Source organism: Triturus cristatus, chromosome 6 (assembly GCF_964204655.1).
Source record: "Triturus cristatus chromosome 6, aTriCri1.1, whole genome shotgun sequence".
Taxonomy (NCBI): domain Eukaryota; kingdom Metazoa; phylum Chordata; class Amphibia; order Caudata; family Salamandridae; genus Triturus; species Triturus cristatus.
This window is the reverse complement of record NC_140589.1, coordinates 712,448,906-712,465,609: the sequence shown is the minus strand read 5'-3', so window position 1 is coordinate 712,465,609 and position 16,704 is coordinate 712,448,906. Positions and strand designations below refer to the sequence as shown.

Here is a 16,704-nt window from a genome sequence, read left to right as displayed (position 1 = left end):
TCACTACCCTCCCAACTACCCGCTCTGGAGAGTGGTCTCTTTTTAACATGTGAAAAAGTCCAAAGTTAGCAATGAGCACACTGTCACAGACAATTGTTTTATGGCGGAGGGCACAAAAATGGAAAAAAATAATCTGACATCAGCGTCTAAGGGTTGGCATTTCCAGGTCAGTACAGGGCCAGTACAATGCTGCAAAAGGCCACCTACCAGTGCACAGTCGCATTGCTGAAAAATGCTCCTGATCAATTCTGATCACTTGCATTATTCTGATGATATCTACCAGAAAGTGTTATGGAAGGTAAGTCATTTTTCTTTACCCACATTTAGATGACTGGCTAAGCAAGGTGCAACTCATGAAATGTCTTTTCAAGATCTTCTGTTGACATAGACTTTCTATGCAATCTAAATCTAGCAGTGGTTAGAAATCTACACTACGACCAAATCAATGTATTTAATTCAAATAAAAAGTCTGAGTGTCTCTTTCCCAGTAAAGCTTTCTTTCTATTCATTATAAATGTATTCAACTTGTTTCGGTTCAGTCACCTTCTGGTCCGACAAGTGGCTTCTCTTATGGGCACCATTGTCTCTTGTATATTCCTGTTCTTGGATGAAATGTTGCACAGGAGAGCAAGAATTCGTGAATGACCAGCAGTTTCTGAAGTCATAGAATTGGGACAACAAGGTACAAATGTCTTCCAAAGCATGACAATCACCCTAGTGGTGGTTCAAAAATAGAAATACTCTGGATGCAGTTACATTTTGACTGCTCCTTCACAACCATCAGTGATGGACACATCTCTGAATGGCTGGAGAGCTCATGTGAGCAATCTCATGGCTCTTGGGTTGTGCTTCACTGTGGAAGAAATAAAACAACAACATTGTGGACGACTTTTATAATGCACTGGAGTATTTCCTACTAGTTAGCAATAACAATCCTTGCTTCTGCACAATCCCAACACGTCCACCATGTACTATCTATCAAGCATGAAGAGATGAAACCCATTGTTCTCTTCCAGGATGTTTAGATCATTTGGCATTTGATGCACATGAGAGACATCCAGCTTAGGGTGATACATCTGCCAGGTCTTCAAAATACGAAAGGAGACAAGTTAAGTCATAAGCTGGTAGAACAACACAATGGGTCTTAAACAACAAAGTGCTGGATGTCATCTTCTCATGCTGGGAACAGGAAGAAGTTGATCAATGTCCACTTATGCCTCCAGGTTTGTGGAGCCAAGATTACTGGAGAATACTATTTTGATGACTTCTCTATGCTTGTTTTCTGATCCCTCCACTTCCTTCATTGATCAACATGTTCAGATTCAGATAATAAAAATTGGATCTAATTGCTGTAGACCGGCGACACCAGTGATGATATCCAGATCTTCTGCATATGTCTCTTCTCCCTCAAAAAAGACATCCAAGTCTTCACTTCAGAATGTCAGCCCTAATCTTCCATACCAGCTTTGCATTGCTGAACATGAGTGCCTGGCTTCTAAGTTCTTGCCCTGTTGACACTTGAATTTTACAGGCGATTGTTTGGACATTTTGAGGGAAGTGGAACATTTTTTGTTTAGATCATTATATGCCTGCAAGAGGAAGAAGTTCTTCCTATGATGTATTAGCAAGCAGACAGACCTGAGAGAATGCCAATCTTATCTTCCTTACCAGGCTAAATTTGGCTTACAGTTTTCCTCTATCGAAGTATGTTTGGCTGCAAGCATTGGTTATAATATTTTTTTCCTTCATCTTTCTGCACTATAGCAATGAAGATGTAATGAAGCCCTCCAACCCTAGAAGGGAAACCATCCCCTGGTCCCCTTTTGCAGCAAGGGTCATTTGCAGCACCTTTCTACAAAGGTTGTTTATTTGGAGACTTGTATTTCAGCCAGATGGTTAAATGAGTTTCAAGCCCTTTGTGCAGAGAAATCATGCGCAGATTTTAAAGGATTCATCCTTTTTTCCTTCCTAAGATTATTTCTGGTTTCCTGATTACTGTGCCTATTGCTTTGCTATCTTTTCATCTGAATCTAATTTCCCCTGTCAAATGGTTGTTTCTTGTCTTGGATTTTAAGAAGGGTTTATGATACTGTCTACAGCAGACCAAATAAATGTATTACAACAGACTGCTCTTTGTAAATTATAAACCTCTCAAACAGACACACCATAGGCGAATAGTGTCATGAATTGTCATTTGCCATGTGAAACCTAGTATGCCTTTATATTTAAAGCCCAGGGTTCACTCTAGAAGGGAAAAACAGCTACTGTTGCTCAGATAAGAAATGTCCCCTCTGCTGACATCTGTAAGGCTGCCATGTTGAAGTTGGCACGTAGCTTTATTAAGGATTATTGTTTGGAATTTTGGTTGGTGCGGTCAGACTTTGCTACGCAGTTTATTTGCATGCCACTAAATACTGCAGCCGTGATTGTGCTTTGTTGGTTGGGTTAGCTTGCTACCCTATTCTATCTTTTATGAATATCATGGACATTCCCATGGTAAAAAAAGGAGATAGCACTTGTAAATTTAATTCTTTGCCATGGAGATACTGTTTGAATCCATATAAGCCTCAGCCACCTCCCCACTTGTGAAACAAGGTTTCTTGAATTGGTTCCTATGATTGTATTATCATACCTTTTCTCTGCTCCTGAAAAGAACTGTGTAACTGACACCCTGCTGGACATTATAGGATAGGTAAGTCATACAAAGTTCTTGAAAGGGAACACGGTTATTTTGCACTGTTTTACCATGTTTTGCATTAGGATATGCTTGTATGCTTTTATTTTTACTATAAATGGTATTTTTCAGTGGTGTTTTCATCCAGATAGGCTGATGGATTTACAATTAGGCTCATTGGCTAAAATAAAATGTTGCTTGAATGGCAGTTTTTCTGGTCATTCAGTTGAATTTGGAAACTTTTACATGTTGTGAAACTGTGTGTGTGACAGAGACATTCTACCTTTGTTAATTCATAGAAAAAACTCATGGTGAAGATGGTTACAAGTAAGTAACTTTTAATTTTGCTTTCATTTTCCGGTGCAACAAGCTTGAGAAGGTCTCTGTTAGGTAAGCTCAGTGAACATCTGTATGGGTGGCGTGGGTTTGTGTACAAGTGAAAAATAGTAAGGTCTACCACCTGGCAGGCAACAACACCCATAGGATCAAGGTGAGAAATAATTTTTCAAACAAGGTAATCAAGTTGTATTACCAACAATTATTCAATATATCCTCTTCACGCAGCGGGAGTCTTCGTCATGGACAAGCCATTTGCGTCATTGACCACCTTAACTGACGACTTGCTGTCTTGGAAAACCACTGTAATGATAGGCATGACATCTTCCAGAAGTGAGGGCTATACCCGATTCTTAGAAAGAAAAACAGTGATTAGAGCACATTTGCAGAGGGACTGGCTTTGATCAAGAACAGTGGAAGAAATTTCCAGGGTACTTTTCTTTACCATAAAATAAAGCCATGACATAAAGTAACACTTAACACATTTTGTTACCACTGAGGTTATCACAGACATGCTGATGGGCTTTGTTATGGTCAGAACACCAGTTCCAGTTGGGATTTGCCTGTGGTGGAGAAACTTGGTGACATGTTTAGTACAGGGATACAGTAGTTACTATGAAGGTCAGAACATTATCTGTTCAAACGAGGGTACGATATTTGTTATTCTCAAACTGAAGGTGACAGGCAAATCGCCATAATACCTATGCTTAGACGTTGAGCGGAAAGCACAGAAATGCTTGCAGGTATTGTTATTATTTTTTTTGTTATAATTCTCACCATTGTTATTAATATTATTATTAATAATCTCCACCTTCTTCTTCTGCTTCTTCCTCCTCTCCTTCCCCTTCTTTCTCTTCTTCTGCTGTGCCTTATGGAATAAATAGTAAAAACTGTATTTCACTAATTTTGCCTGATGTTTTTTATGAACCCTAGAAACACACCATATATGTTTGTCAGATGTAAAGAATTCATAATGTTTTTAACAAATTGGCATATTTAAATATACTGGATATAGTTTTGAGTTTATGCAGTATATTTTAAACTCAAATTAAACTTATTATAAAACCAACAAATGAAAAAAGTAGACTCTCCAACAGAAGGGCGTTATTGTCCATTTATGGATAGACAGAGTAATCATCTGTGCCACTGAATATATCACAAGACCACATCTGTGTTGTTAGCCCACTGTAAATCTTCATGGCGGTTCTACACCAACAGACCACAGTCCAGTGCATTTTCTCACATGTCCTGCAGTATTAAGTGGCACACAGCTGTCATATAATCTGACCTGTTGCACACACAGCATGGCAACAACTTGGCCCAAATGTCTTATCCAGGGTGTTGCTAGCAGTCTCACTATTTTAATCCTTTTTGGAATGCCTGACCATAATTGTCTTTTTATATTTTATGGTGCAGTGTACAAATTCATGATTGCGTTGATGGATGCCAAACACGAGGATGTCTGCTTTTCTGCCTGTGGGGTTCTTACTAATCTGACGGTTGATGGAAATAAACGACACATTTTGAAAGAAGAAGGCGGAATAAAAAAGTAAGAGTGCATTCAAATTGCAGTTCTTAATGATTATAGTTATATTTTTTTATGCAATCCAAAAATATTACTGCTTCCAGCTGCCATGACCACATTGAAAGTAAACAATTTTGCGGTTGAGTGTTTGTCTTTCTCTTCAGTCTTGCAATTGTAGATCCTAAATAGCTGAAGACTAAATAGCTGCTTTCAGGGCCCTGATCCAGCAAAGTACCCTATTTCCATTTCTAGTCATAATATTCTGGTTGTAGGGCTTGTTTGAACATTTTTGCCGTGGCTGATTTTGGTTTCCAGTTTGTCCCTGCCCTAGATCCATAACTTGAGACTTAGACTTTTTGACAGGTAAGGGCCTCACTCTGGGATGGCGAATGTGGGAGATGTTGGCCAATTAAGCCAGACAATACTCTTGATTTGTAGGGAAAACACTTGAATAAAGACAGTAAAAAATATGCTTCATAAATTTGATCAAAAACCAAAGTAGTGTTGAATTGAGCTCTTGCTCTTCTGTGTGATCATGGAAATAATCATCTGCAGGTACATATTTTTCCCAAACAAATCCTTTCCCAGCAATCTACCTCAAAATCTTGATTAGTTTGAAAACTGGAAACCACTCCTACCAATGGATGGGGTTGTTTCAGGTGGCCAATGTTCTTAATTTTATTACCCAAAATCTACGATAATGGTGCCTTCAGAGAAAATACAATTATGTTTTGCGACCTAAGTGGAGGTAAGATGTTTCCCAAAATATGAGGAAAAACAAGATGCTTTGCAGCAGTTCCCTAGTGGAGCGAAAACAGCAAAAGCCCTTTCACTGGTGCATTCTGTCATATCAGATGGATGAGGTTCTATAGCTTAAGAACAGAAAGAAGTGTTTGTCTTACTCCTAATTGTATTTCTTACAATTAGGGAGATCTGGTGTACAAATCTCTTTCATTAAGGTACACCTGATCAGGAAAGGTTCTGTATTTTTTTATTCCTTACTGGATGGTTAGATTATTTGTCATATTTCTGAGGACGGTTAGTACAAGTCTGAATTGTATATCCAATATCACAACAATATAAACCCCAGGCAGCCTTTCGTCAGTGTTCCTTTTTTCTCTGTCAAAGGGCCCTTAGCGGCCGATTCTTTCCTAGGTTCTTCCTGAACCAATGGGTTCACTGAGACACCTGAATGAATGAAGAAACTGATGAAGTTAGAATAACTTCCTTGGAACTTCTTTCTTTCTTTTCATCTATTCTCCCACCTATGTTCAGTTAACACCACGAAATCAGTGAGTTCAGAAAGTGAAGTACAATGTTGCAAGTTAACCAACTTGTCCCTAACCTCTTCTTTCACCCCCGTAGTTATTTCCACCCAAGTAGTTTCAGCTGCTCATTAATGTAACTGAGTCACATATGTCAGTACATCCATTTTACCTTGCTAAATATCGCACTGTGCTTCCTCAGTAGAATGCTCCAAATAAGGACATTTAAACATTTTCTTAAATCGAAGTAGAAAGGTATAAGGGGGAACCACCTTTACAACGCAACTTTTACAACGGTATGCTATTACAATGCATTTTTTACAACGCAAAAACTTTTACAACGCATGCTTTTACAACGCGTGCTATTATATGGTAAGTACTGTTACAACGCATATACCTTTACAACGCATTATGTGAAAATGCCTTTACAACGCATTCATTTACAATGCATGGCTTTACAACGCAAGATGTTATATGGTAAGTACTTTTACAACGCATATACTATTACAACGCATTTTTTTTTCTTTGTGTTTCCATTTAAAAAAATATTTATCTTGTTTAATTATTTTTAAAAAAGCATTTGTAATTTGACAAAAGTTATTTGTTTTTTAAAATATTAATACTAGAGTATTATGTCTAGTAGAAATGTTTGGATGGATAGTAGTTAAATTAATACTTGAGTATTTTAATTATTTATAATAAAGCAATATTAATTTTTAAAAAGTGAGTAGTTAATTAAAATATTTAGACTTGAGTATTTTGTCTAGTAGTAATGTTTGGTTGGATAGGAGTTAAATTAATACTTGAGTATTTTAATATTTATACTAGGCCATTTAGTTTAGTAGGAATGTTTTGTTGGATAGTTAAAAAACTAAAAGATTTTTAAAATATTAAAACTTGATACTTAATAATTACCAAATTTAAGAGTTGACTATTTTTCAAAATTGAATGTGTTTTTAAAAAAAAAAAATGGAGTATTTAATATTATAATTTAAATGAATATGAGTGAGTACCTAATTTAAAATACTAGAGTATTTTTATTACATATGAAAAGACTAGAGTATTTATAAGTACAAAAGACAGTGCCCTTTTTTAAAGTAATGGAAGAGTTTTTTTGGTTTAATTATTATAAAAATAATATAATTTTATTTTTTAAATAAAAAAAAATACTATAAAAATTAAAAGAGTAATATATTTACAAATTTATCATTAATAAAATTTTAAAATTAGAAAAAACATTTATAACTTACTTTTTGTAATAAATTCCCACGCTTTTCCATTGTAGTCTATGAGCGTCTTTGTCCTTCATTTATTTTGGCAGCCTTAGAATATACAACCCGCGGAACAAGAAAAGAAGGCACAGAAAGTGAAGTAAGAGAAAGTTTTGAAGGGAAAAGACAATAGAGTCAAGGTAAGGAACATATTTAGTTAATTTACATTTATTTAATTACAATATTGGTGTTTATAAAAATTATTTTAAAATAATGACAGTAAACAATTTTTGATTTCACATTTTTATTTGTTTTAAAAATCATGAAAAAAATAAGCATATTTTTCATAAATTTTTCAAAGTAAGTTTGATTTTTATTACAAAATATATATATTTTATTTACATATATTAACATTTATTTACAGTAGAATTTAAAAAAGTAGTCCGCCATAAATTGAGATGCACGCGATGACGTAAGGACGTGAGCGTCGACGTAATGCGCCATTTTGCAGAGCATCGGAGGAGGAAGCAGCAGAAAGCTGATCTGCGTCCAGGTAGGAAATGTTTTCAGTTGATATTATAGATTAAACATTTAAAAGGGATACATATATAGTAAGGAAAGAATAAGGGGAGGTTGCTGGAAAACTAATAGATGTTTTAAATGTTGTTAAACATGTCCACATTAATGTCATTAATACATGACTATGTCGGGTCGCTTAAAGTAAGTTAGTTATTTAAAAAAAGTATGTAACTCTTACAAAATTAAAAGTTACTGTTCAGACAGTTGATTTGTTTATTTACGAAGTAAAAAACGTACTGTCGATCTTCATTTCTAAGTTCAAAAATTGTGCGTACTTGTAAATTTTGTAAATGAAAATTGAAATACAAATGATGATTCAGCTGCAAAGTGCATTTCGGAATATGGTTTGATTTGTATATTATACATCTGTTTGAAATTTGGTGATTGGTTTTGACGGTATTTAAATTGGATTTGTTCGATCATTTGAAAAATGGAGTTCCGATAATGAAAAGTGGTCCAAATTCGATGGAACAGTTAATTTGTACTAATTGGTTTATTTTGGAGGAAATGAAGATTTGATTTAAATAATAAAAAAAACCCGACTTGTTTGTTTGAAAAATTTTTTACAAAAAAAAAATTTGTATGCCAATTGAATTTTAAAAATTACTATAATTTAAAGCAAAGCAGGAAAGTAATTACATTCATTGTTTTAAAAAGAAAGAATGTTAGAAAGATTTTCCAGGTAGTCTATAGCCACACACAACGAAAACTGTTGCAGAATTGCCAATAGTCTCTCAGACATTTCCCTTGTTTTGACTGTTACTCGTGGGTTTAGACTACCTGCGAGTGTTTGTGCTATTCTCATTTCTTGGAAACTTTGCTCCTTCTTCAAAGTTTCCAAAAATGAGTAGAAGTTAGGATGTGGTTTTCCAATTGTATGATTGAAGGAGTTATGCCACCCCTCAATGGCATTGTTTGTTTTGGCCTCTCCCTCTAAACAACTCGTGTAGCAGTTCCACCACTCCACATGGAATCGTGGCTTCCTCCTGCGACCCGATCTGCTTAGGTGTCCAATCCATGTGTCCTCAAAATAATTTAGAATGGGTGCCAATTTTTCCTCGTTACTCGTATAATAAACAGATTCTATAATTGCAGTGTAGTACTCGTCCACACTATCGGGAGGAACAAAACAAAGTGCAGTTAATTTTTTAAGTTCAAACTGTAGTTTGCTATCCCGAGAATATTCTGCAACTAGGGATGTTTTCTGTAGTTTACGCCAAAATGCCTGCGAAAAATGGAAGAAACATCCCTGAATTTGGGTATCCGTGTACGTTTTAGTGATCACATTGATCATGCTCAATTCGAAATCAATAATAATTTTTCGAGGACTTGCAGATGTTTTGCTTTTAATCACTGATAAAAGTTCAGTGTATGTTGCAGAAGTCTTATCAGGTAGCAAACTATACACTAAGGGAATTACACTATTGTTAATTTTAGCATGTATAGTGTAAATTTGAGTGAAAGGATGGGGTGTACTTTTAAACGTCCCATCCATCATCCAAATTTCACTACTTTCTAACTTAGCAAGGTTACGTGGGGTACTAAAAATTAGAATACGTTTCTGAGGGTTTTCGTTGTCATGCAGAAGGAAAGGTTCTTCAGAAAAAGAAATAGAAAGATCATGAGGAATTCTAATGTCAGAGAATGTATGTGGTGTAGACAATTGAATATTACTTGCCTGCTTTTGTCTCTGAATAATTCTTCTCAAATTGGGTATTATAGGCATGTTACTAGCAACATGACTGGGGACATGCTGTGCAACCTCCCTTAAAATTGATCCTGTAGAATCATTGGAGGTGCTTGCAATTGCTTTCATCTCATTTATTGTCTCTCTGATTTCTACATCCATTGCAGAGGCAGAGTGGTTATGTTCAGTGGTTTTCACAACCAAATTATCAACAGTAACCGCTCTGCCACTGCAATGGGTAGTGTAGTATTGCACGCACCTCCAATGATTTCTAGTTAAACTTATTCTTTCCTTACTATATATGTATCCACCATGGTTTAACAAATTTTTGCCCTTCCTGGATTTAAGGTAGTTGGCTGCTCCAAGGCTAGACATTATCTGAAAAAAGGAGAAAAGTAAAAAAAATTAGCATGATATAATTTACGATTTTTTTACAACATAACTTTTACTCTATGCATTATTTTGCCTACTGATGCACCTTCATGGAGTAAGAATAGTAAATTGTTACCCCTACACTATCCAACACTTTCCCTACTGATGCACCTTCCTGGAGTTAGAATAGGAAATTGATACCCCTACACTATCCAACACTTTCCCTAGTAATGCACCTTCCTGGAGTTAGAATAGTAAATAGATACCCCTACACTATCCAACACTTTCCCTACTGATGCACCTTCCTGGAGTTAGAATAGTAAATTGATACCCCTACACTATCCAACACTTTCCCTACTGATGCACCTTCCTGGAGTTAGAATAGTAAATTGATACCCCTACACTATCCAAAACTTTCCCTACTGATGCACCTTCCTGGAGTTAGAATAGTAAATTGATACCCCTACACTATCCAACACTTTCCCTACTGATTCACCTTCCTGGAGTTAGAATAGTAAATTGATACCCCTACACTATCCAAAACTTTCCCTACTGATGCACCTTCCTGGAGTTAGAATAGTAAATAGATACCCCTACACTATCCAACACTTTCCCTACTGATTCACCTTCCTGGAGTTAGAATAGTAAATTGATACCCCTACACTATCCAACACTTTCCCTACTGATGCACCTTCCTGGAGTTAGAATAGTAATTTGATACCCCTACACTATCCAACACTATCCCTACTGCTGCACCTTCCTGGAGTTAGAATAGTAAATTGATACCCCTACACTATCCAACACTTTCCCTACTGCTGCACCTTCCTGGAGTTAGAATAGTAAATTGATACCCCTACACTATCCAACATTTTCCCTACTGATGCACCTTCCTGGAGTTAGAATAGTAAATTGATACCCCTACACTATCCAACACTTTCCCTACTGCTGCACCTTCCTGGAGTTAGAATAGTAAATTGATACCCCTACACTATCCAACATTTTCCCTACTGATGCACCTTCCTGGAGTTAGAATAGTAAATTGATACCCCTACACTATCCAACACTTTCCCTACTGATGCACCTTCCTGGAGTTAGAATAGTAAATTGATACCCCTACACTATCCAACACTTTCCCTACTGATGCACCTTCCAGGAGTTAGAATAGTAAATTGTTACTCCTACACTATCCAACACTTTCCCTACTGATGCACCTTCCTGGAGTTAGAATAGTAAATTAATACCCCTACACTATCCAACACTTTCACTACTGATTCACCTTCCTGGAGTTAGAATAGTAAATTGATACCCCTACACTATCCAACACTTTCCCTACTGATGCACCTTCCTGGAGTTAGAATAGTAAATTGATACCCCTACACTATCCAACACTTTCCCTACTGCTGCACCTTCCTGGAGTTAGAATAGTAAATTGATACCCCTACACTATCCAACACTTTCCCTACTGCTGCACCTTCCTGGAGTTAGAATAGTAAATTGATACCCCTACACTATCCAACATTTTCCCTACTGATGCACCTTCCTGGAGTTAGAATAGTAAATTGATACCCCTACACTATCCAACACTTTCCCTACTGATGCACCTTCCTGGAGTTAGAATAGTAAATTGATACCCCTACACTATCCAAAACTTTATCTACTGATGCACCTTCCAGGAGTTAGAATAGTAAATTGTTACTCCTACACTATCCAACACTTTCCCTACTGATGCACCTTCCTGGAGTTAGAATAGTAAATTAATACCCCTACACTATCCAACACTTTCCCTACTGATGCACCTTCCTGGAGTTAGAATAGTAAATTGATACCCCTACACTATCCAACACTTTCCCTACTGATGCACCTTCCTGGAGTTAGAATAGTAAATTAATACCCCTACACTATCCAACACTTTCCCTACTGATGCACCTTCCTGGAGTTAGAATAGTAAATTGATACCCCTACACTATCCAACACTTTCCCTACTGATGCACCTTCCTGGAGTTAGAATAGTAAATTGATACCCCTACACTATCCAACACTATCCCTACTGCTGCACCTTCCTGGAGTTAGAATAGTAAATGGATACCCCTACACTATCCAACACTTTCCCTACTGATTCACCTTCCTGGAGTTAGAATAGTAAATTGATACCCCTACACTATCCAACACTTTCCCTACTGCTGCACCTTCCTGGATTTTGAATAGTTAATTGTTACCTCTAAAGCATGGTACATATTAAAATCTGCTGCACCTTACAATGTTGCTTGAAATTACCTTTTTCTTTCGAAATTGCTTTTCTTGCTGACTCTTGTTCAGTGGTATTGGTGTGTAGGCTTGTGTAGACACTTACAAGGTGATTTGTTGTGGAATCGATAAATAAATGTCTGGAAAAGTGAAAAAAGAAAAAAATTTGGAAACAGAACGATGTTGAGAAATGTGTTTTTAAAAAATTTTCTTCAAAAATCGTACATGTGATATAAGTTGCATCACATAATAATTTCCGTAATGCTAAACCATCCTTTAGACATGAAATATAATTCTGAAATGGGGAAATGTAATCATAACTGCATTGATTTTTTTTGGAAAACTTTAGCAATGTGATAGTTAGTGTAGTATTTTTAAGGTTAAGAATCCGTGCTGAAAATAAATACCTTGTTTCGTAGAACTCGCTTTTCTGGATGAGGTGGCTGAAGATGATTTCCTTTGTTGGCTCAAGATTTTAGTTGTGATTTAAAGTTGTTTTCTTTGGGAAAAAAAAAAGAGGAAAAAAAAATAATTAACGGTGGTTACAAATGTTGAAACTGAGTATCTTCAAAATTATACTGACATACAATATAACTAGTACTACATGACACTGTCCTAATCAATGCACCTTATTGCAGTAGAAATAGAGATATGTACCCCTACACTACACAGAAATATCCATAATGTTGCTCCTTCCTAGAGTAGAAATAGTATATTGTTTCTCTAAACTATCCATTAGTTTTCAAATTAGGTCCGTTCGAGGAGGAATAATTGCAAAAGGAAGGATTAATAATGTATAGTATTAAAAAAATGGAAAAGGTTACATACCTTTTCCAGTGGTTTTTTTGTTATCGTCCCTTTAACCTGATGCTTGTAGGAGGTTGAATTTTTTTGGGGGAAAAGATGTTCACTGTTGGAAAAATAATAAAAAAATAATTGTTCCTTTGTCAACGTTGGTTAGAAAAAAAAAAAAAAAAAAAAACTTTTGTAATATGAAAAAGGAGTATGAGTAACAATTGGTGAGAGTAAACATACTATACATTTGATGTATTTTTCAAATAAAACATAACAGGTAATTTCGAAACTATTACTAAATTAGTAAAATGCAGAACATTCATGGACTTAGAATACAAATATTTGCCCTAGTAATATGAAACGCTTTTGCAGATGTGGTAACTAACTGAAGTCTTATTAGAAATTATTACTCCAGCATCATGGTAATTTTTCGTTTATTATGTGGTGAGATTGAGTAATAAAAAAAAACACCTTTGCCAAACATGACTTTAGGAAATTTTTAAAAATAAATTTTACAAGTAAAACCATTACACATAAATAACATTTACCTGAACAATTGAGTTTGTCAATCGTTAACGTGGTGAGGATGCCAAAAGTAGGTGCAGCTATTGTGGAATGTCAAAATCTTCCGATTTTCTGGTTGTGGAAAATAAAAAACTTGTTTTAATTTTGAGTTTAATTTTGTTGATAATATATTGGAAACATTACATTTGTAAAGTTTTTATTATTAATTAAAATTATATTTTTTGTGGGTTTTGAAAATATATTTTTCTAAAAACTAACGTTTAGAAATATATTAATAACTTACTAGTAGTTGTTCTGCTGTTATGCTTTCACGAGTGAATTCTGTGCTCTCTCTGAGGAGGTCGCAGTGCAGGTGACAGAGGGTCAGCTTATTACGTCTGCTCTCTCTGCTAGTTGATAATCAACTGAGTGCAAAATGGTGTCTCCCTTGTATTTATAAGTTTTACTCTGTGTCACTATTAATTTTTTAAAAAACTGCATTCGCTGTGTTTTTTTTAATGCTTTGTTTTACTGTGGAAAATGATAATTTAAAAATGCTTTTTAACAAATATTGTTTTCATTCATTTGCTCCGTTTTGGCATCCATTTTGGAACATGTCTTTTGGTATTGTTTACATAGAAACTGTGGTAGGACAAGTTTTACAAGTGAGATGGGTAAAATGGCGCCTATGTGTATGTGTGTTATGTTTCAGTTGGTTTACTTACTTTGCGATCTAATCATGTTAAAAATGTGTATGTACAGTTATTTATTGTTTCGTTATTTTTTAAATGCTTAGTAATGTGTGAAAACTGATTTTTTTGGGGAATTTTGAGTATTAATTTTAATACTCGAGTATTAATTTTAATACCCGAGTATTAATTTGGTAATGCGTTTCAGACGATTTACGTACAGTTCTTCTCCACGTTCTAATACACTTCCCCACCCTAAAACCCCTAATTTCCCTGCATCCCGTGCCAGATTTTATTGTACTTTTAATTTAAAAAAAAAAAAAATCGCGTTGTAATGGTATGCGTTGTAATATACTTCGTTGTAACAGCTCTTTTCAGTATTTAAATAGGTTTGGCGTTGTAAGAGACTTCGTTGTAATGTAATGCGTTGTAGTAGTACTAGCGTTGTAAAAAATGCGTTGTAAAGGTATGCGTTGTAATAGCATGCGTTGTAACGTCATACATCCAGGTATAAGATGTCTCTAAACAGGCATCAGAGGTTGGTACTAGAACAGTAGCCCAAGCTAGAGTTGGAAAAGTAAGGCAATCAATCATGTAACTTACCATAACTGGATCTTGATTGAATGGTGCAGAGTGAAGTAGCAAATTACACTATAAAAGAATCCAAAATCTCTCCTAACTTTACAGAGTCCCCTATAAAAAATGGAACTCTTGAAAGAACTACTGGGATAGTTTTAGACCCTAAAACCAAGGTCAGCATTAATAACGAATTCTCAAGTTGTAATTTTTCTCACTCTTTTGCTGGTCCTTAGCACGAGCAAATGTGTAGGTTCTTTGGCATCACAATCTGTCAAGAACTGTGAAATGCTGTCCTCCTTGATTGCTTGAGGAAAGGGTGACTCCTGTCATTACAACTGTGCCACTTGCACATAATATTACACATGAATGTGTCCTTCAAATGGCTCCAGATTAAAAAAAGAAAAAAGCCACAAATGGCATAAACCGCTTAGGCATCTTGTAGCTCATGATTGGAGATGAAGATAATGCAGACATAGATTAGAAAGTGACCAAACTGTCTCTGGCATCAGTAAATGGGAAGGAGGCAAGCCAAGCCAAACCATCCAGTAGAGGACACAAAGGGAATCCAAGAAGCATGGAAAATACAAGACTTGATTTTGAATTGGGAACCTCAGGCTGAAATCTCTGGACTAACCACCATCTTGGGAAGGACAATTCATAAGGTTTGACCACACTGCTCTTTCTTTGTATACATGGCATCAACTAAACATCTGAGGAAGATTCCAACTTTTACATCTTTCATTTACTGTAAAACTCTGCAGTCTTGCTACCACTGTTGCTGCCTAACACTCCTCCTAGATCAGTTTGCACCCCTCCATATTGCTGTGCCTGCAGAAACACAAATGCAGTCTAGCCACTTGGACACAGAACTGTTTGCAGAGTGTGATGTACCATAACATATGGCCTGACTGCACGTTGAGCCCACGGTCTTCTGTTGAAGGCTCCATATCTCTTGTAAGCTCTAGTCATGGATGTAACAAGCCATCAGCACAGCATCTGTCTTGAAAATCTGATTTTCTGGTGGCCACCTCAACTTTTAAAGTGTTTTAGATTCAAGTACTGTATTCTGCCAAGCCATACACTACTTTTCACAGGAACATAGTAGTCATGAAGACCTTTTCATCCATTCTTCCTGCAAAAAGTAGTTTCTAATTTTCAACTTTTTAAGATTGTGTATCTGCCCACCTTCTTTCAAAATCCAATCCCTCCAGAAGAGGCCCATTTAAGAAGGGTTTTATGATAACATTTCTGGAAAAACTAATAACATTAGGTATTTTGAACAACCTTTTGTCAAATATTTCCATATCAGACCAGGTAACGTAAGATCATGCAAAGTTTGCTCATTGATAGGTGTAAGATGGGCCCACTTCAGTGACTTGTGCATTAATTTGCGGTCTTGCATTTGCATTTAAACCTAGCCTTTTAAAAGTATCAGACGTCATTGGGCAAGGGCCCAGTTGCTGTGGCCAGGACATGTTTCCACAGGTCTGCACTGCCACCTGCAAGCAAAACCTCTGCATGTTTCGCGTTTATGTTCAACCAGTATGGCCCATTCCTCCTTAACAGTCACCATGCATTGGCAGAGCTTAGAGTCACCAGCGTCATTACAATTGAGCCAGAAAAGCAGTTGAGTACCATCGGTGCAAGTGCAAAACTGAAACTGGCGAGGTAGAAGAGTGACATACATGTTGAAAAGATAGTGGCAAAGCGTGGTTCCCCCCGACACCCAGCACATAGTGACATGAAACATCCAAAGCGCACTTTTGTGTGTGTGTGATTTTCCAAGAAAGAAGAGAATCAGCTCTGCATGGCTACACCCAGACCATTCTCACTAGTCTGGTCAGCAGGAAAACATGGTCATTGGCGTCAGTCACTGCCAGTAGAGTAAGAAGAGTTGAGTTGACAATGTCTTTGTCAGCAGCAAGAAAAAGATTTTACATAGTAGTGAAAAGTACAGCCATCTTGCTGGGACCAGTTGAGGGCATCTTCAACTACCTACTCGGCTTCCAAAAAGGAGCAGAGTTACTTCACTTCGTGTTGTTCAACTGTTTTGGTGGTAGATTGTAGATAGTAGAAGAGAAATTGAGCTGCAGTTTACCATTTAGGCAAAGCCAAATCCTCCGTTTTGAAGAGGGCACCACTACTCTACTAATATCAAAGGGCAGAGATACTTTGCCTTTTGTGAGGGAATAGTTGATAACAGAGCAAAGAAGGAACATAATGCTAGGTCTGATTTGACTGAGA

General features: G+C 36.4%; 1 protein-coding gene across 2 annotated transcripts in view; it reads left to right on the top strand.

Annotated features, from left to right (window-relative positions):
- ARMC2 (armadillo repeat containing 2) overlaps window positions 1–16,704 on the top strand; it is a 486,620-nt gene that overhangs the window by 406,270 nt on the left and 63,646 nt on the right. For both annotated transcript variants that reach the window (XM_085611202.1, XM_085611201.1), the window contains exon 16: window positions 4,427–4,559. In XM_085611202.1, coding sequence (XP_085467328.1) covers window positions 4,427–4,559 — 133 coding nt within the window. The remainder of the gene's footprint in view (window positions 1–4,426; window positions 4,560–16,704) is intronic.